General features: G+C 45.0%; 1 protein-coding gene across 1 annotated transcript in view; it reads left to right on the forward strand.

Annotated features, from left to right (window-relative positions):
• Positions 1-22571, forward strand: part of LOC124545850 (aminopeptidase N-like) — a 296523-nt gene that overhangs the window by 232474 nt on the left and 41478 nt on the right. Inside the window, exons 10-12 of the mRNA XM_047124807.1 lie at positions 7281-7479; positions 11985-12265; positions 19250-19449. Of these exons, the coding sequence (XP_046980763.1) occupies positions 7281-7479; positions 11985-12265; positions 19250-19449 (680 nt within the window). The remainder of the gene's footprint in view (positions 1-7280; positions 7480-11984; positions 12266-19249; positions 19450-22571) is intronic.

The following is a 22571-nucleotide window of genomic DNA, read 5'->3' on the forward strand; positions in this document are numbered from 1 at the left end:
TACCTGATATGCTGCCTTCTCCTACATGGTATGGCAGTCTAATTTTGAGGCGACCGCTCGCGGTAAGCGGGAAATTCATGTTAGAGTCACTGGTCTGGCACAAATTTTCACTGTCGTCATTCCATTCTACAGCTGATGGTTGTCCATATGCGTAGCGGCGAACACGTTTTACGCATTACATGACAGCTGTTATTGTGGTAGCGACTGTTCCTTCGAAAATGCTTGCATGCCCGATGCGCTGTAATTCGAGAAAACACATGCACTGCAATATCGTATCTGTCACGATGGTGTTCGTTGGAGTCTTGGCTGCTCGCTTGTCTCCCCACACGAAAATGGAAATCATACACGGGCCGTTCCTTGCCAGATGTAATATTATGCAGTTCGAATTTATTGCTTAGAGCCCAACTGCTGCCTGAATGCAAATCTGTGCCAAGTTACCGGCAAGACTCTGCAGCAAGTTATTCACGTACCAGCACGTCTTTTTGGCGAGAAACGTGCTGCTCAGGATTTCCGTTACACTGCAGAGAGTCGTACGAGCTAAGACTCCTACGAACACCTCGGCAGCTCAGAACTATAGAGATTACTTTGGACGGAACTATCTTGTGCCGCAAACTGCAAATATTAAACAATGAAACTCGGGTCTAATATTTCTCCAAATTTGTAGAAGTGTTTATTACGTAACGGGAATTAAGCAATTGAACTTCATTCTCTTCGGAATTGATGTCCATCATTGACATTAATGTGAGACGTGGCCCCTATGTTCACGATCACACTCTTGCAATCATTGAGGCGTAGAAGTAAACAGCCTCTGAATGTCGTCTTCAATAGTCGGCCGGAGTGGCCGAGCGGCTCTAGGCGCTACAGTTTGGAACCGCGCGACCGCTATGGTCGCACGTTCGAATCCTGCCTCGATCATGGATGTGTGTGATGTCCTTAGGTTAGTTAGGTTTAAGTAGTTCTAATTTCTAGGGGACTGATGACCTCAGATGTTAAGTTCCACAGTGCTCAGAGCCATTTGAGCCATTTTTCTTCTTCAATAATTTCTTGCCGTGTCTGAAAGACACGCTATGTCACTTCATGAATACTGCTGGCTGGGGGATGTTAGGAAGTATATTTCTTTTCATCATATCCCAGACATATTCTATAGGTGATTAGTCAGTGTTGAGTCTTGAGTTATCCTGTGGGAACATGCCATTTCGTATCCTAGTCATAAGAGGACATGACAACAGGCCTTACCATTGTTTCTACATAATGCCAAGCATTCAGCCTGCTTCTGACAATTACGAGAGCAGTACTGCTGTCACATCCAATAGCTCCCCACACCATGATGCCAGGAGATGGAGTACCATGGATCTGGTGGATCGCTGCTTCTGGTGACCATCTTAAGCGTTAATTCGACCACCACAAACAAAAGCGAGACTCGTTGCTGAAGATCACAGAATGTCACTCTGTGTGCCATTTGACTCTGGCTCTATTGTCTGTGGTGTGACCTGGTAGTCAAGAGATGGCAGGCTTCGGTTACGATTGTGGACGGGGCCGTAATCAGTTACTATTGGTTACCTCTTACAGTTGCACACAATTTACTTTAAACCCGTGATTCCAGACTCAACAATAAATTTTTAAAAAAAATACCACATGTTAGCCGGCCGGGTGGCTGAGCAGTTCTAGGCGCTACAGTCAGGAACGGCGCGACTGCTACGGTTGCAGGTTCCAATCCTGCCTCGGGCATGGATGTGTGTAATGTCCTTAGGTTAGTTAGGTTTAAGTAATTCTAAGTTCTATGGGACTGATGACCTCAGCAGTTAAGTCCCATAGTGCTCAGAGCCATTTTAACCACACGTTATTAATAAAGGAATAAACAACAGTGTAAATAATAGTGTTTTCAGTGAATTACAATTTAGCATATCACCATTAAATACAGATAAAACAGATAATGTTTTAAAAGCAAGCCACTGTGATCTGGGCAGAAGGCCTTACACGCCAGGAATGGCAATAAATTAAGAACTGTTTAAAACTCGCAGCAACTCACAAATTACAGGTATTGAAATAGGAAAGGAAAGTCGCCACAAACACAGCAGAAGGCATCAGACGCCAGGAATGCCAGTAAATGGGGTTTTAAGGCTTACTGCTAAAATACAAATACCAAATTAGAATTTTAAGGCAAATAATCACAATCACGCCTGAAGGCATTACACGCCAGGAACGGCAATAATATAAAAAAAATTTGAAACCTGCTGTAAAACAGCAAATACAACAGGAAAAGTTAATTAAAATTAAAAAGGCAACTGATCCAGACGGTGCTCCAGGAATCGACCTCTGAGAAGGTCCGGCAACCAAAACTCTCGCGAGCGATGAGATAGGCGGCCAAGAGTTGCACTCACTTCACAAGATGGTAACTAAGACTAGTGGCAGTCTATCTAGTGACTGATGATAATCTTGCTGAAGCTACCTGATGTCTGATAAACCAAATGCAACGATGGAGCAATACGCCAAAGCTGGAACCGGCGGTCTGCACTACGTCCAGAATACTGTGTTTGGAGCGCCCGGAACGAGAAAGGAATCAGTACCACCAGAGTAGAAGAAACACCAACCTGCCTACAATCAAGAAAGCTGTCAAAACTACACGCCTGACCGGACAGCAGCGGCAAGGCGAAGAAATGTACACCGCCGTTACATACACTAACCCCCAGGGCAGGTAACTGGGCCGTTAGCGCCCACCAGGCAAGAAAAATACCGCTGGTTGAGCTTAACAAATTGTAACAAGTGAACGCAGTAAATAGTAATAAGAAGTCGAGGGAAGCTAATCAGACCCGCTTTCCCCAAGCACTCCACTCACTGCTCTACGCCTCGGCGTCACTACGAGCAGCAAGACGAACCCAAGTCACTGGAGAATCGCGAGATATCACAATGGTGGAGGTTTATCTACTTGGATTGAAATGCACTCATCTTAAAGCTTTCTGGATCCGGTTTACGACGAGGTCGTGCACCCTCGTGACCACAGCCCTTCCATCCGGCAGTCCATGCGTCCCGTCAGAGGTCCCGGCGTGTTCGCACACTGCGCGGACCTGGCTTCTCCTCCGTCCCCAAACCGAACTCGCACACTCACACAACCCTGAAAAACAACGACGTCGCCCCAAAGATAGGGCAACAGTTGCTACATATCGATAAACGCCGCTGCTGCCACTAGCGGACGGGCAACGCTTGCGAAACCGCGTGGCGCCAGCCAACACGAGAAGAAGACAAACAACCGCAACTATGTCAACTAAACGATACCGTCTGGCCTCCAACAGAGGGCGGAAACCTACAAACAGCACCAACGCGAGCCGCAGCACGGCTCATGTGGTATGGTGTCAGAGGTAAACGACGCCTGGCTACTTCAGATCTCTACCCAGCTTCCCATCATTTCGTGGCGTCACTCTGCCCTTAAACTCTGATCGGATCTCAGCTGTTGTAAACCGTCTGTTCGTCAGGACCAATCGAACTGAACAATTCTACGATCTTTTCGAGGTGCACCCCTTCTGGAACGACCGATGCCTTCTCTTTTTACCACACTGTTGTCATGAGACCATCTCGCCGCTACTCGTTCTGCAGTCACTGCACCAGAGGCAATTACATATGGGATCTGTCAGTGTGTTGTCGCCACGTCCAACATTCCAATAATTCGACGATTCTCGTAGTCCACAGGGGCCGATAAACTGCTTGAGCACATCCACCTGGACATTCTGTGTTGTAAAAAATTCCATTAACGTTAGGCACACCGAAATCCATCATTTACTCACCCCATTCTTCATCTACATCTACAAACTATACTCCGCAAGCCACTTTGCAGTGTGTGTAGCACCGACACTTCCCTCTTCCCTATTCCAGTCGCTACTGGCTAGCGGGAAGAACGACTGCCGACAAGCGTCCATGTGGGTTAGAAAGAAATATATTGGTTGACTCTTGCAGGAAAGTACGCTCTCTGAATTTCGACAATAAACCACACAGTGATGCAGGACGCATCTCCTTCAACGTCTGCCACTGAAGCTGGCTGATCATCTCCCTGACACTTTCGTGCTTGCTAAATGAATACGCAACAAAATGCGCTGGTCTTCTTTGGATTTTCTCTATTCTATCTTACAGTCCGATCTGGTACGGAACCCCGACTGACTAGTAATATTCAAGTCGAACGAGGGTTTTGTAAGCTACCTCCTTTGTTGACGTGCTGCATTTCCTGAGAGTCCTTCCATTTAAACTCAATCTGGCATCTGCCTTTCCTGCTATTAGTTTTATATGGTCATTTTCCATAAACTGCCCCGTACGCATACCCCTATATCTTTTGTGGAAATAACTGTTTCCAGTGATTATTCCGCAATCTTTAATCATGCAATAATGGGTATTTCTATCTATGTACACGTAATATGTTACATATTTTTATGTTGAGGCTCAATTGCCACTCCCTGCACCAACCGTCGATGCTCTACAGGTCCTCCCGCATTTCGGTACAATTTTTCTACCATTGTGATTTCTTCGAATACAACATCATCATCATCCGAGAAAAGCCTGATGCTGTCTACCACGTCATTTACATATAATGCGAAAAGTAATAGACCTGCAGAACTTCCGGGGGCGGGGGGGGGGGGGGGGGGGGGGGGTTACGCTCGAAGTTACTTTTCCGCTCCAAGACTTCCCTCTATTGAGAATAACATGCTGAGTTCTGTCTGCTAGAAACTCTTCAGTCCACTCACTCACTTGGTCTCTATTCCATAATCACGCCTTTCGTATGTCAAGCAAGACGCCATCCACCTGGGCGCCGGCGTCCTGGGCCTAGTGAACGAAAGGAACGAGCTGCATTTTACACAATATTTGCTTTCGGAACCCATAGTGATCCCTACAAATGAGATTTTTTCATCTGTAGGAATGACGTGTTCTTTACTGAAAATACAGAAAATCAGCTCGTATAAGGATTAAATTTTGGTCGTCATTTCTCAAAGGTATGTGAAATCTGGTTACGCAGGACGCAGCGGATCAGGTTGTGGAAAGGGGCCAAGATAGTTACTGTTAGTTACACAAGAACACACAACTTTATTCCTCCAAAACCAATGCATAGTTTTCTCTTTTAAACAACAAGCATCAATTCACGGCTGAGGGCCCAAGTTACTTCTCAATAATAAAGTTTAAATAATTCCTTTTAAAACACAAGAATTTAGAGAAACGGCTGAAGGCCTTACTTAAGCAAAATTAAAATATCCTTCAATAACTCCTTTTAAGGCACAAGAATTTAGACATACGGCTGAAGGCCTTACTTAAGCAAAATTAAAATATCTTCTCGGTTAAAGGCCCAAATAATATTTCAGATCAGCAAAGGAAATTCTTAAAAGGTAATCATTTACCAATTTCGGCTAAAAGCCATATTAAGGAAAATTTAAATTAATTCCTCGGCTGAAAGCTCAATAATATTGCAACATAATAAAAGGCAACCTTTGAAGACAAGCATTTACACAGTACATCAGAAAACCATCTTAAGAAAACTTGAAATATCTTAACGGCTGAAGGCCCAAACAATTATTCAAAATAATTAAAGACAAACCTTAAGATAAGCATTTACACAGTACGGCTGAAGGCCATTTTAAGAATACAAGATCATTAAAGAGAAATCTTACAGACAGGAATTTACACATTACGGGTGAAAGCCACACATTTTAAAACAAATGCGGCTGAAGGCCTAAATACGGAGCAAACAAAAAAATGGTTCAAATGGCTCTGAGCAGTATGGGACTTAACTGCTGAGGTCATCAGTCCCCTAGAACTTAGAACTACTTAAACCTCACTAACCTAAGGACATCACAAACATCCATGCCCGAGGCAGAATTCGAACATGCGACCGTAGCGGTCGAGCAGCCCCAGACTGTAGCGCCAAGAACCGCTCGTCCACTCCGGCCGGCACAGGGCAAACAAGAATTTTAAATAAACACGACTGAAGGCCTAATCTTAAAATACTTCACATAAGATTCGGCTAAAGGCCATATACTGAACATAGGACAAAATTAATACACGGCTGAAACCCTGTCACAGTACTTGCGACAAAAGAAAATCACAATCACAAACAACAGAAACAGAACAGTGGTGCTCAGAAGTGTCCAAGGGATGGGCTGGGGGAGGGGGGGGGGGGGGCACTCTAACACAGCTTAGGTGAGACAGGCAGCCAAGCGTAACACTAAATAATCGGGTGGCAGCGCGACGTAGGGACGGCTGACGAACCAACCAACAACCTAATCAATTCCCTCTAGCATCCGACCGGCTGGCTACTACAGTACGCAGACAGTATTCATCTGCTCAATGAAAATCACAGAAGCTACACACAATTCCACGTAAACACTTGCACCAAGATCTCCGACAATCCTAAAACCAATCACCGTGGAACAACAAGGAGAAATCACAAGTCACACACACAGAGTGTTTCCGTAAGCGGTGGGCGACCATATACACTTCGTCCGATGAGACGACCAACCGAACGACCAACCAAGGTCGTCCCCACTCAAGTTATGAGTGTCGGCAACGGTCGGGCGAGCCTTGGCTGTGCGGAGCTCACTGCAGCTCCAACCCGACTCAACTCGATGTCCGTTCGGAACTAGGAGGCACGGCGACCCGGGCACACTGGCTTGGACCCAACCATGCAGAGAAAACACTTGCCCATTGGGCACCCAAACCTTTGCACCAGGAAGGAACTGACCCACGTCCGGCAAGATGACCAACTGACGAGGCTCAGAAACGGTCAAAAGACCAAATACACGTCGCCCGATGAGACGACCGACCAAACAACCAACCAGCGGTCGTTACCGCTCCAGTCACCTTCCGTCGGACACTACGTGTGTGTCGCCAGCGGTCTGCGAGTACTGCCTGTCCGGAGCTCACTGGCGCTGCGTCCCGACCAAACTCCCCACAGACCACGAGCCGGAAATACTAACAGTCGCTCCAGAGCACTTATCGTTAATCGCTGCTGCTGCCACTCACGGACAAGCAAACCAGAAATCTAGTGACGCCAGTAAATCAAATTAAAAGAAAACGAGGCGACAGAACAATAAAAACAAGATGACGAGCAATAAACGGCACGACCGCGAGCCGCGCACGGCTCAGTATGGAAATACTGGGCGTAACAGTTCGGTAGCATTCCGTCAAGTTATTGATGGAGCAACACTTTTCATTTCCGTGAGTGTAAGCTTAATGAGATTTTGCGGCCTACTCGACGCCATAAACATGTTCGCGTGTCACCTCTGAGCGTAGCGGTGACGTGTCGGCAGGAGCGGTTCCTGGTGAACTCTACGGGCGCGTCGGGCAACGGCAGCCTGTGGTGGGTGCCCATCACCTACACGGACGCCGAGCGGAGGGACTTCGGCGCGACGAGGCCGCGGACGTGGATGCGGGCCCAGCCCACCCTCCACCTGGACAGCCTCGGCGCCGCCAACGACTCCTGGGTCGTCTTCAACGTCGAAGAGACAGGTCAGCCACCACTAACCTAGCTACTCACTCACAGCTTCCTCTTCTTCTATCTTTCTTTTCTGTCCGCTTTTCCATCAATCTTCTGACCATTTTTATGCGGCTCTCCAGTAGTTCCTCTCCTGAACCAACCTCTTCATCTCCGTGTAGCACTTGCGACCTACATTCTCAATTATTCGTTGATGTATTCCAATCTCTGTCTTCCTCTATAGTTTTTTACCCTCTGCAGCTCCCTCAAGTACCGTTCAAGCTATTCCCTTATATCGTAACGTATGTCCTACCACCCTTTCCCTTCCTAGTGTCAGTGTTTTCCCTATGTTGCTTCCTTCGCCGGTTCTTACCTTATCAGTCCATCTAATTCTCAACATTGTTCCGTAGCACCACATCTCAAATGCTTTGATTCTCTCCTGTTCAGGTTTCCTGCAGTTCATGATTCACTACCATAGAATGCTGTGCTCCAAACGTACATTCTCTGAAACATCTTCCTCAAATTAAAGCCTACGTTTAATACTAGGAGACATGACTTGGATGGAATTGCCCTTTTTTCCTCTATTGACCTGCTTTTCATGGCCTCCTCGCTTCGTTGTCCATGGGTTCTTTTGTTTCCAAGATAGCAGAAATCCTTAACTTGGTCTCCTTCGTCATCTCCAGTTTTGATATTAAGTTTCTAGCTACTATTTGTAGCTTTTTGATGTATGTATTACTAATGAACTAACACGGTATCATCTGGAAAGTGATTTAATAACAACTATGAGTCGGAAGTAAATGAAACTGACGCTATAATCATAATTCTGTAATGGGGCATAAGTGAGGTTTGAACACGGGTCTCCCCCTTTGCAGTCCAACACAATGAGCACACAACCACGATGCCGTGTTTCTTGCAGTTCACTCGATGTTGGATAATATGAGCTCCTATTTTCCTTCTTTATTAGGAGTTCAGTACACTTTCTTCCTGTTTTCATGCTTGATCTGTGCTCAGTTTTTGACGGGATATCCACTGGGCCATTTGGCCACTAAATCTGAGGACGGTGCGATGGGGAGTTTCCCTTGTAAGTTCCAAGCCGTGTGCAAAAATGAGTTTTCAACAACTTTCCGATCACCTTGCGCGATTACGCGGAAGATGTTAGATCAGATTAGATTAATTATTCATTCCATAGACGCATAAAAGAGGGAATCCTCCTGGGTGTGCAACATGTCAGATAAACACATTACAAAAATGTGATTAGAAAATCTTGAGTTTCATTAATTTTAAGGATCCTCAGTCAATAAACAGTAGAATTATGTACATGAATTAAATTTAAACTTCTAATATTTACAGATTTAATACTTACGTCTGCTTTCATTAAATCCATCATTCAGACATTTGCTAGTTTCTTGGCTATTACAACCAAGTATTGTCAAAAATTAAAGTAAATTATTCATTTCAGTGATCCTCAGTTAAGAACAGTCAGATTATGTACAAGATTTAAAACTAAACTTCCACTATTTACAGACTTAAGACTTACATTTGCTTTCCATACATCCATCATTGACACAGTAGGTACTTGACTGTTACAACCAAGTATTGTCAAAAATGAAAGTATAATACATTTTCATTAATATGGTCTCCTGCACTTGTTGAGAAACTCATGGATGGAATAGAAGGAGTTGGAAACCAAAAATTCTTTTAAATTATGCTTAAATTGTGTCTTGTCTGAAACTAAACTCTTAATGGTTGCTGGTAACTTATTGAAAATATGCGTTGCTGAATACTGGACTCGTTTCTGGCCAAGAGTAAGTGATTTTAAATCTTTGTGTAAATTTTTCCTATTCCTAGTATTGATACTGTGTACTAAGCAGTTAGTTGGAAAAAGAGATGTATTATTTACAACAAACTTCATTAAGGAATACATATACTGAGAAGCTGTAATTAATATGCCCAATTCTCTGAATAGGTTACGACATGATGTTCTTGGATTTACACTACTCATTACTCTTATTATACGCTTCTGTACTTTAAAAATTTTTTCTCTGTTTGTGGAGTTACCCCAAGATATGATACCATATGACATAATGAAGTGAAAATAAGCAAAATATGCCAGTTTTTTTATATTTATATCTCCTACGTCTGACATCAATCGAATTGCAAACACAGACTTGTTTAGGCGCTTTAGCAGTTCGTTAGTATGTTGCTCCCAACTGAATTTATTATTGTTCTGTACATAGTTCCGTGTAGTCAGCGCGTACACAACTTTCCCACTAGAGCGCGCCCCGCTAAGCACAACAGCGCAGGCGCAGCGCTCGTCCGTCTCCGCACTACGAGATGGCGCTGTCTTAGAGACAGACCAAATTCTGCTTCTGCCGATCCGCATATTAATTTGTAACGCAGCCAATGAGATTGCTGCTAACGTAGAACCTTTTCTCCTTGCGGATCACACTCGCGCAGTGATACCTGAACGCGCGAGGTATTATAACGAGTGTACAGACCTCCGATTAGTCAGTCTGCATTAGTCTGTACCAGTCTGCACCAGTCTGTACGAGTCTGCATCAGTCTGTACCAGTCTATAGTCAAGTTTCAGTCTGCGCCTAATAAGATTATCATATTCCTGTACATAGCCATGAAGAGAAATGTATAGACACTTTGTGAAGTATCAGAGATGTGAGAGTAAGATTAACGTACCAAGACCCAAACGAACTTCAGATTGTCAATTGTAAACAGCATCCAGAATCAAGATACGTAATGTCTATATTTTTTATTATTTTAATAAATGTGTGTGAAAATTAATCAAGTTCCGTTTAAAGTTGGTCACCGTCGATCTGCTACTCTAAGGGAGCAAGTGGCATTTCTATCGTCTGACCTAACGGCAGAAGATAAACACGTCACGATAAGACCACGAGACATATTGCTGACACTCGACTACTTCGTTAGAGCGACAAGTCAGATAATCTGATGGTGTGTGTACTGAAGATCTTACAGTACGCACACCACAATTATCAATTTGTAGTCCCAAGAATTTTACACTCTCAACTTCTCCTATTTCCATGTCATCATATTTTATACACACACCAGAAGGAAATCTCTTGGACATCCTGAACTGCATATAGTGGGTCTTTTCAAAGTTTAATGACAGTGAATTGGCTATGAACCACTTATTAATGTCAGTAAAAATTTGATTAGCTGCTCTTTCTAAATTTATATTTGATTTACTATTTATTGCAAAGTTTGTTTCATTTGCAAATGAGACAAACTTGGCATCTGGTAATGTAACATATGACAGGTCATTAATATACACAAGAAACAGTAGTGGACCTAAAGTGCGCGTCATTTATGACGGCGGCCGAGTTTAGGTTCGTTCTGCGCATCTGACGTCACAAAACACAGTCAGCCAATGAACAGAGAACGACGTTGCCACATCTCGACTGCAGTGCAGAGCACGGACGAGTGTCTTCAGTTTTAGAAACGTTCAGTCATAAATAAAGTAATTGAACAAAAGCAATGTCTTGATAGCAGACTTTCTTTTTTAGAACGTTTGGAAAAAGCATTCTTTATACCAATTGCTTCATATTCTATTAATTAATTAAACCAAACAAGCAATAAGCCTCCTAATTCAGGCGATAGCAAGGAAAGGTATTTGTGTCATTCTCACTAACCGCTTTGTCGCAATAAAGAACAGCGGTAATTGTTTATTTCCTATTGTACTTCGACGAAACGTGAGTAATTCATAATCATACCAACAGTATTTTTCGGTATTTTGCGCGACATTTTAAAGTCGTCCGGGAGATATACCAAAAGTCGAGCTGCGTTAGCGTAATGGTTAAAGTGTATGGCTGCTAAGCGAAAGGTTCAAACCTTGATCGGTGCTTAATATTTTCTTTATTTAAAAACAATATCGAAGTGTCTTACTTCATGAATTTTATTCGTTTGAATGTAATTTTTGGAAATTTCTAGTGGCAACTAAAATCGACCATACGGAAAGTATACGCTATGGACTTTTACCTCTGCAAACTCTTCAAAATTTCGTGCAATGGTTTACTACATCTAATGCTGCACAATACCTGCATTGAAAATCGAAACAAAATTAACTCATTTATGGGGGGAGGGTATCAGTCAGGAAGATGTGCAAAAATCAAATTTTTGGGCCAAATGGTTTTCGTGAAATCGAATGATAAAGTATGTCAAAGCAGTCGAAACACCATGTGTCTGCACAGGTGAGCAGTGCAATGATGATAAAATCGCGCACGTCGAGGAATGCGGGGAGCACGTCTCCGTAGCAGCGAAAGGGTTAATGCGGCCGTGGTGGCTTTACTTCATAAACTGCGCGCTCCCCCCTAAACGTAAGTTTGCGAACTATACTATGGCGCTGCTTCTCTTGTCGCGTACAACTGGCAACACAGCAATCTCCTGCTTCTGAGCGGGCATGCGCGAGCCGCTAAGATAAAAGAATTGAACTATAGTAAGTGCAGATTCAGTGTCCCTTGTGAGAGGCGTCGTCCCGTGTCGTGCTGACGCCTCGCCCCGTGTCCGGCAGGCTTCTACCGCGTCAACTACGACGAGACCAACTGGCGGCTGGTGCTGGCGGCGCTGTCGGACGCGGGCTCGGTGGAGACGCTGTCGGCGGTGTCGCGCGCGCAGCTGCTGGACGACGCGCTGTCGCTGGCGCGCGCCGGCCGCCTGCCGTACGCCACGGCGCTTGACCTCACCACCTATCTGCGCCACGAGACCGACTACCTGCCCTGGAAGGCCGCCTTCAACGCCTTCTCCTACCTCGACGGCGCCCTCATCCGCTCCGCCGACTACGACGTCTTCAGGGTGAGCTCGATCCTCTGTGACACTCCAGTCTCATTTTCTCCACTCCATAAATGAAACACTTTGGCACCTGCGACTGTTGTAGGCACTCACTAGGTCCGCGTCCTATCATTTTTGTTACCGAGTAAGGTCGCAGTCCGTTCGCACTAACCATCTACCAACTTCCTACATGAGTACACTGCCTAATCAAAAGTATCTACACTACTGGCCATTAAAACTGCTACACCACGAAGATGACGTGCTACAGACGCGAAATTTAACCGACAGGAAGAACATGCTGTGTTATGCAAATGATTAGCTTTTCAGAGCATTCACACAAAGTTGGCGCCGGTGGCGACACCTACAACGTGCTGACATGAGGAAAGTATCCAACCGATTTCTCATACACAAATAGCAGTTCACCGGCGTTGCCTGGTGAAACGTTGTTGTGATGCCTCGTGTAAGGAGGAGAAATGCGTACCATCACGTTTCCGACTTTGATAAAGGTCGGGTTGTAGCCTATCGCGATTGCGGTTTGCCGTATCGCGACATTGCTGCTCGCGTTGGTCGAGATCCAATGACTATTAGCAGAATATGGAGTCGATGGGTAATACAGAGCGCCGTGCTGGATCCCAACGGCCTCGTATCACTGCCGGCCGGTGTGGCCGAGTGGTTCTAGGCGCTTCAGTCTGGAACCGCGCGACCGCTACGGTCGCTGGTTCGAAACCTGCCTCGGGCATGGATGTGTGTGATGTCCTTAGGTTAGTTAGGTTTAAGTAGTTCTATGTTCTAGGGGACTGATGACCTCAGATGTTAAGTCCCATAGTGCTCAGAGCCATTTGAACCTCCTATCACTAGCAGTCGAAATGACAGGCATCTTATCCGCATGGCTGTAACGGATCGTGCACCCACGTCTCGGTTCCTGAGTCAACAGATGGGGACGTTTGCAAGACAACGACCATCTGCACGAACAGTTCGACGACGTTTGCAGCAGCATGGACTATCAGCTCGGATACCATGGCTGCGGTTACCCTTGACGCTGCATCACAGACAGGAGCGCCTGCGATGGTGTACTCAACGACGAACCTGGGTGCTCGAAGGGCAAAACGTCATTTTTTCGGATGAATGCAGGTTCTGTTTACAGCATCATGATGGTCGCATCCGTGTTTGGCGACATCGCGGTGAACACACATTGGAAGTGTATATTCGTCATCGCCATACTGGCGTATCACCCTTCGTGATGGTATGGGATGCCATTGGTTACACGTCTCGGTCACCTCTTGTTCGCATTGACGGCACTTTGAACAGTGGACGTTACATTTCAGATGTGTTATGACCCGTGGCTCTACCCTTCATTCGATCCTTGTGAAACCCTACATTTCAGTAGGATAATGTACGACCGCATGTTGCAGGTCCTGTACGGGCCTTTCTGGATACAGAAAATGTTCGACTGGTGCCCTAGCCAGCACATTCTCCAGAGCTCTCACATATTGGAAACGTCTAGTCAATGGTGGCCGAGCAACTGGCTCGTAATAATACGCCAGTCACTACTCTTGATGAGCTGTGGTATCGTGTTGAAGCTGCATGGCCAGCTGTACCTGTACACGCCATCCATGCTCTATTTGACTCAATACCCAGGCGTATCAAGGCCGTTATTACGGCCAGAGGTGGTTGTTCTGGGTACTGATTTCGCAGGATCTATGCACTCAAACTGTGTAAGAATGTAATCACATGTCAGTTCTAGTATAATATATTTGTCCAATGAATACCTGTTTATCATCTGCATTTCATCTTGGTGTAGCAAGTTTAATGGCCAGTAGTGTAGACACCTATTACTGGATTATGGGGTGTTCCCACATTTCGCCTCTACGGCAGCTTGAACTCTGCTGGCGATACTTCGAATCGGATGTCTGAAGGTCAGTGAAGGAATGGCAGCCCATTCTTTCTGAAGAGCCGAAACCAGAGGAGGTAGTGAAGTTCGGACACTATTTTCTGGAGTGACGCCGATGTTCTAAATCGTCCCACACCCTTTCCACTGGGATCATGTCGGGACTCTGGGCGGACCAGTGCATTTCAAAAATGTATGTGTCCACTCACAATTGCCTCACAGATGCTACTTTATGACATATTCTTCTACACGTAGATTTTTCTTAATGTCAGGAAGCGCACCACATTCAAACCTCATAAAACATCCCCGTACTGTAACACCACCTCCTCCATACTTCACTGTTAGCACTGCACATGATAACAGGTAACATTCTCGAGTCAATCGCCACATCCAAACTCTTCCATTGGATTGCCACAGGGTACTGCGTGATTCATCACTCTATATGTCCGCCCCGATAGCTGAGTGGTCAGCGTGACGGATTGCCGTCCTACGGGCCCCGGTTCGATTCCCGGTTGGGTCGGGGATTTTCTCGGCTCAGGGACTGGGTGTTGTGTTGTCTTCATCATCATTTCATCCCCACCCGGCGCGCAGGTCGCCATGTGTGGCGACGAATGTAATAAGACCTGCACCAAGGCGGCCGGACCTGCCCCGTATGGAGCCTCCCGGCCAATAACGCCACATGCTCATTTCCGTTTCCATCACTCTATATCACTCGTTTCCAGTCATCCACTGTTCGCTGGCTTATGCGTAACTACTCGACCATCGTACTGCATCCTTTTTAAATCCAACACAGTCATCGTGCTAGCTGGACTTCTGGTAGCACTTTGGGACTCACGTGTCATTCCTTCCGCTGATTCATGCGATGTTTTACAACTAACATCCGCAATGCTTGACGGTCCCTTTACGTCAGCCCATGAGGCCTACCTGGTCTTGGATTAGCTGATGTTGTTCCTTCACACACTCATCACGAACAGCCGGCTTGGGCAGCTTTGCAAGGGTTGAAATTTCCCTGATTAATTTGTTACTTAGCTGACAATCCAATGACTAGTCCACGTTAGAAGCCACTGAACTCTCGCAGACGAGCTATTGGGCTGTTACTGCTTCTCTACTTACAACACAATACTCATCGCCTTCGTTTTACACCGCCAGGTCCCTCTTCTTGTCACATTTAGTAATCAATTCCGCACTTCATAGGCGTGTCCGATCAAATCTGATCAGACAGTGTATTTTACTTAGCATTAAATATGTTCTTGGCCTCCATTCCTTTCTTAATAATCGTAATTTTCCAAGTTGTGGCACTCTGGTTACTCGACAATACATCATCGCTTATGAAAAGGTACTTATTATGAGGTGCATGTAGACAGTTCAGTAAATCGTACTATAAAGTAAACATACTGCTTTAGTTGACCCAAGAGTGATAATCGCGATCTCTCGGTGTGATCTCCAACATGATATTTAATTTACAAATGTAGCACATCTTCGCAGTTCTAAGATCACACTCTGATTTTTGTGAAATATAGGCCTAGCTTACACTGTGTGCGTCCCAGGAAAAGGCAATTAAAAATGGGGCAAATTTTCCGAAAAATAACTTGAACTATGGAGTTGAGACAGCATCTGCGAATTCAACTTTATATGTTGTTGGTCCTTTGTAAAATAATATCAGCTATGTTTTAAATACCCTTTTCTTTTTCTCCAGTACTCGCACAACAACTTTTGAGCATGCGGCGTCTAATCTGCAGGCTTTCGTGGCCCTCGTCATTGGTGGTAAAACCTTTTGAATCATTAGGCCGCGTCAATTCATCTTTAAACTTCTGCAATGCTTGACGTTGAGATCCCTGTGCTGGTATCTTCTTCAGGGTTCCACTGGTGTTTCAGGACTGTTGGACACTGTCAAAAAACAGTGTAGCAACCACTTATAAGAGGAAGTTTTCCCCGAGCTTCTTCGTAGTAGTACACTTACTGGGTAAAAATCTTCTCGCTGCTATTCGTTGACCATCGTCAGTGGGTGAATATTGAAAAGATATATTTAAAAGAGAGGGAGAATTCAAAATATTATTGTTGTTGTGGCAGCCGTTATTTCCTGGCAGTTGTTTATGCTCCTCACTTGTCGTAGATGTGTGGTTGCTTCCGTGACTGCTAATTTGTCTCAATTAATACCAGCCAGGTCTGCTTAATTTTACAACTCCATATAGTAGCAACTATATAATGGCGACTATAAACCAAGTGTGTTCGCCTCTCGCTAAGTTACGTAATTGATCACTTTCTCTATGAGATACGAATGGTTCAAATGGCTCTGAGCGCCATGGGAGTTAACATCTGAGGTCATCAGTCGCCTAGACTTAGAACTACTTAAACCTAACTAATCTAAGGACATCACACACATCCATGCCCGAGGCAGGATTCGAACCTGCGACCGTAGCGGTCGCTCGGTTCCAGACTGTAGCGCCTAGAACCGCTCGGCCACCCCGGCCGGCTAGATACGGATGGATACACATCATCTTCCTCTATGGAGAGTTCCACCGTTGTGGCCTCTATAAATGGCCTCATTTGGATGCGACACGGAGGGGTGTGGGATCAGCACACCGTTCTTCCGGCCTATATTGGCTTTGCACATTCTGGAGCCTCTCTTTTTCATTCAAGTGGCTGAGTGGATATGTTCCACTTCTCCCACCAAGGAACAAATCTGGCAGTGCCGGGAATTGAACCAGAGTCCTCCACATGACAGGTAGCCGCAATGAGCCAGCCGCTGTGGCCGAGCGGTTCTAGACGCTTCAGTCCTGAACCGCGCTGCTGCTACGGTCGCAGGTTCGAAGAAAGACTTCCTATGCGGTAGAGAAAACATCTCTAAAAAGGGCCATCACAGAAGTTGGGAAGGAAAACATAGGTACAAAGAAGGTAGCTGCGAAGAAACCATGGGTAACAGAAGAAATACTTCAGTTGACTGATGAAAGGAGGAAGTACAAACATGTTCCGGGAAAATCAGGAATACAGAAATACAAGTCGCTGAGGAATGAAATAAATAGGAAGTGCAGGGAAGCTCAGACGAAATGGCTGCAGGAAAAATGTGAAGACATCGAAAAAGATATGATTGTCGGAAGGACAGACTCAGCATACAGGAAAGTCAAAACAACCTTTGGTGACATTAAAAGCAACGGTGGTAACATTAAGAGTGCAACGGGAATTCCACTGTTAAATGCAGAGGAGAGAGCAGATAGGTGGAAAGAATACATTGAAAGCCTCTATGAAGGTGAAGATTTGTCTGATGTGATAGAAGAAGAAACAGTAGTCGATTTAGAAGAGATAGGGGATCCAGTATTAGAATCGGAATTTAAAAGAGCTTTGGAGGACTTACGGTCAAATAAGGCAGAAGGGATAGATAACATTCCATCAGAATTTCTAAAATCATTGGGGGAAGTGGCAACAAAACGACTATTCACGTTGGTGTGTAGAATATATGAGTCTGGCGATATACCATCTGACTTTCGGAAAAGCATCATCCTCACAATTCCGAAGACGGCAAGAGCTGACAAGTGCGAGAATTATCGCACAATCAGCTTAACAGCTCATGCATCGCAGCTGCTTACAAGAATAATATACAGAAGAATGGAAAAGAAAATGAGAATGTGCTAGGTGACGATCAGTTTGGCTTTAGGAAAAGTAAAGGGACGAGAGAGGCAATTCTGACGTTACGGCTAATAATGGAAGCAAGGCTAAAGAAAAATCAAGACACTTTCATAGGATTTGTCGACCTGGAAAAAGCGTTCGACAATATTAAATGGTGCAAGCTGTTCGAGATTCTGAAAAAAGTAGGGGTAAGCTATAGGGAGAGACGGGTCATATACAATATGTACAACAACCAAGAGGGAACAATAAGAGTGGACGATCAAGAACGAAGTGCTCGTATTAAGAAGGGTGTAAGACAAGGCTGTAGCCTTTCGCCCCTACTCTTCAATCTGTACATCGAGGAAGCAATGATGGAAATAAAAGAAAGGTTCAGGAGTGGAATTAAAATACAAGGTGAAAGGATATCACTGATACGATTCGCTGATGACATTGCTATCCTGAGTGAAAGTGAAGAAGAATTAAATGATCTGCTGAACGGAATGAACAGTCTAATGAGTACACAGTATGGTTTGAGAGTAAATCGGAGAAAGACGAAGGTAATGAGAAGTAGTAGAAATGAGAACAGTGAGAAACTTAACATCAGGATTGATGGTCACGAAGTCAATGAAGTTAAGGAATTCTGCTACCTAGGCAGTAAAATAACCAATGACGGACGGAGCAAGGAGGACATCAAAAGCAGACTCGCTATGGCAAAAAAGGCATTTCTGGCCAAGAGAAGTCTACTAATATCAAATACCGGCCTTAATTTGAGGAAGGAATTTCTGAGGATGTACGTCTGGAGTACAGCATTGTATGGTAGTGAAACATGGACTGTGGGAAAACCGAAACAGAAGAGAATCGAAGCATTTGAGATCTGGTGCTATAAACGAATGTTGAAAATTAGGTGGACTGATAAGGTAAGGAATGAGGAGGTTCTACTCAGAATCGGAGAGGAAAGGAATATGTTGAAAACACTGATAAGGAGAAGGGACAGGATGATAGGACATCTGCTAAGACATGAGGGAATGACTTCCATGGTACTAGAGGGAGCTGTAGAGGGCAAAAACTGTAGAGGAAGACAGAGATTGGAATACGTCAAGCAAATAATTGAGGACGTAGGTTGCAAGTGCTACTCTGAGATGAAGAGGTTAGCACAGGAAAGGAATTCGTGGAGGGCCGCATCAAACCAAGAGAAAACATAGAGAGGTAGGAAGAGACGTACATTTGATCCTTATGTGTGACTTTACATAATCTCGGATCGAGGTTACTTATTGAATTACTAGTTAATGTTTTATCAATACTTTATGACATAATTCCGTCCCCCACTCCCCCCCCCCCCCCCTCCACTTACTCCTCCGCAACTTCGCACGCTTCATGAAAATGAAGGCTGCTTTCCAGACACCTGAGCTACAACGAAACGTTGCAAAATATAAGAAAAGGCACTATCCGTGAAATAGTCATAGTTCTGTTTGGGTATACCACAACCAACTCTAACATATGGGTGTTGTGTGCTACAGAGCTACATTCTTAAGCTGATCACCAAGCTGTACGAGCACACGGGCTTCACGGACAACCCGACGGACCCGCAGCTGACGGTGTACAAGCGCGTCAACGTGCTGGGCTGGGCTTGCAACCTCGGACACCAGGACTGCGTCCGCAACGCGCTGCTCCTCTTCCAGAACTGGAGGGCCACGCCGGACCCGGATACCAACAACCCGTGAGTACCCCACACACCAAACGCCATGCGCACACATTGTTGTTTGCATAAATATCCAAAGCTTCAGGCTGCTAATCTACTACATTTTGTTTCTTCTCCTGTTGTTTCGTCCGAATGTCTTTCGACCTTCTTCAGAGCGAGCCAACAGTAAACATACTGACGCTACAGAGCTCGCTACGTACTTTTTAAACCAGAGGCCTGCGCCATTGTGCACACGGCCACAGATACACAAGCTCCAGAGACGTTGATCGGCGGCAGAGATGTATGCATGAATTCAGTCTGTGGCTATGCTGTCGATTCATGCTGGAATGTATCGTTATGAGGTGTACTGTGGCATCGTCTCTGAAAGTTTACTCAAGATAGTGCCGGATTCCATTACTTGCCCAAGCCGCAGCCGCCGTCTATTAATTAAATTATTGGTCAAACAAACTTCATTTGCTTCCTTCGCAACGATATATCGACATCTCACCAATAATCGATTGCTTGATTCAATTAATGCGTACTTCTCTCCCACTGATCAACGTCTCTGGCGCTTGTGTACCTGTGGCCGCATTCACTGCGTCGCCGACCGCGAATTTAGAAGAACGGAAATAGCGCTGTAGCGTCAGTCTCGCGGTTTACTCTGAAGATGGTCGAATAATATAAGTCCGAATTGTCAGGGGAAGAAACAGAATTTATGTGGCTGCACACCAGAAATTTAATAGATCTATCAATGCGCCGCAAAAACATGAAGATGCACCTCCAGGTAAAATTTTGGCTATGACACCCCAATCATACTCACTTGCAGTGACAATTACGTTCTAGATTAGGGCCATTAAATTATAGGGCCATTCTATTAAATATCATGGAGCAAATTTGAGATCGCCATGTTTCTTCCATAAGCTTAGGAGCCTGCAGGATGGGCTAAGGAGAGGGGCAGTTGAGCCCCTCTTGGAATCTGAGTACAGAGTTTATTCGTTATACGAGGCGTATTAAGGTCCGATTTAGCGCGAAATGCAAACCACTGTGAAAATCTGATGGAACTTTGCACAGATGTGTTGGGCAGTGTCTTTAGTGTGCCTGACGATTGCTTCACGTCGCTCTTTCCAGTTCACAGCTTGAAGTGATCAGGTAGAAATGCCTAAAACATCCGTGTCTTCCGCCAAGTATGTGGATCTAGTGAGAGATTTCGCCTGAAGCTATGCAGCCCACATAACATAAATGTCATGTGTTTCTTTCTTCAAGACAATTTTCAGATGCATTCTGCCGGGGCAATGAAGACGCTCCTGCAGCGTTTTAGATGGGACCTGTTTCATCACCCACAATACAGCCCTTAATTGGCTCCCTTTGATGTTCATCTCCGCTCATATGAACCGCTGGCTACGAAGACAACAACGAATGGTAGACCAGTGTAGAGAATTGACAGAAAGCACAGGCGGATGCTTTCTGTGACGAGGGTACTGGAAAGTTTGTAAGACGCTACGACAAATGTTAAAGTCGAGGCGGCGACTGTTCAGAGAGGCAGCTGGAAGGTGTGGCTAACTGTTGCGAAAAACAAATTTCTGATTTTCACTGTGGTTTCCATTTCGCGATCGGTCGGACCTTACTTTCCCAACAGCTCTCGTATAATTTTCACAGATTTCTGGAAATGACTGTCTGTGATTCTACTACAACTTTTCGCAAAGCATAATACAATGTGACACACTATGGCGTTAGGAAGCGCTCGTAACTTGAGTTTGTTTGGTTGTCAGGCTGTTCACGCTAGCCCGCATCTCGTGGTCGTGCGGTAGCGTTCTCGCTTCCCACGCCCGGGTTCCCGGGTTCGATTCCCGGTGGGGTCAGGGATTTTCTCTGCCTCGTGATGGCTGGGTGTTGTGTGCTGTCCTTAGGTTAGTTAGGTTTAATTAGTTCTAAGTTCTAGGGGACTGATGACCATAGATGTTAAGTCCCATAGTGCTCAGAGCCATTTTTGTTCACCCTAAATTATACCATTTTCTCGTCACGGTGCTTGTTTCCGCACTGTTTTTCACTCATGATCGATGTGAACCTTTACAGAAAATTGCCGAAACAGGGTATCCAGTGTTATTCTTGTCGATTCCTCGTACATCCCTTATAAAATTGCAAAAACGGACAGATCAACACTCATCACAAAGTAAACATGGCCCCAGTTACCCTCCCCTTGCTGAGAAACTTGATCACAATTATATTTTACCAATTGTTTATGGAAAATGATGACTCATCGAGTAATGTTGAGGCTATAGTCATGGCAGAGCGATTCTAGTAGACTCTGAAGAACGCCGCCTTGCTACACTTTAGTTGTATTCACCGATACATCACCTGCGGATCCAAATGCATGAGTCATAAAAATTAAATACGATTTTCCGAGTTAAAAAGAGGAAAAAAATTAAACTTCAATGTTGAAAATATGACATCTCTAGCGGTTGGAACCTTCCCACACTGTATGGGGTGCAACAACATGCAACGTGCAGTCATACAGTTACTAATTCTTCACTTGGCTTATTCCTAGGCTGAACATACCGGTCAATTTGAGTCTTCTTTTGAAAGGTTCCCCACATTCATCTCATCGACTGTTGGCCCTGGGCCGCACTTCACCCAGACAGCATAGAAAGACATAGCTTTCAAAATATATTTATCATGCCACACGATAAATAAATATTAACAGCAATTCACAAATAAATAAATCACAAACCATTGAAATGATAGATGATGAATGACTGCAGGTAACGAAAACAGAATCAGGGACCTACATCTCTCAAGCCAGATAACCGCTTTGGCGGAAGGCGCGCGCCACGCGGCATTTGTCTCCCTCCTCACAAAACAGTGACCTGGATCAAGCCAGCGATCCTTCATATAGCGGCGCATCTGACTGGTTTGATGCGGCCCGCCACGAATTCCTTTCCTGTGCCAAAATCTTCATCTCAGAGTAGCACTTGCAACCTACGTCCTCAGTTATTTACTGGATGTGTTCCAATCTCTGTCTTCCTATACAGTTTCTGCCCTCTACAGCTCCCTCTAGCACTATGGAAGTCATTCCTTCATGTCTTAACAGATGTCCTCTCATCCTGCCCCTTCTCCTTATCAGTGTTTCCACATATTCCTTTCCTCTCCGATTCTGCGCAGAA

Source organism: Schistocerca americana, chromosome 8 (genome assembly GCF_021461395.2).
Source record: "Schistocerca americana isolate TAMUIC-IGC-003095 chromosome 8, iqSchAmer2.1, whole genome shotgun sequence".
In the NCBI taxonomy this organism is placed as follows: domain Eukaryota; kingdom Metazoa; phylum Arthropoda; class Insecta; order Orthoptera; family Acrididae; genus Schistocerca; species Schistocerca americana.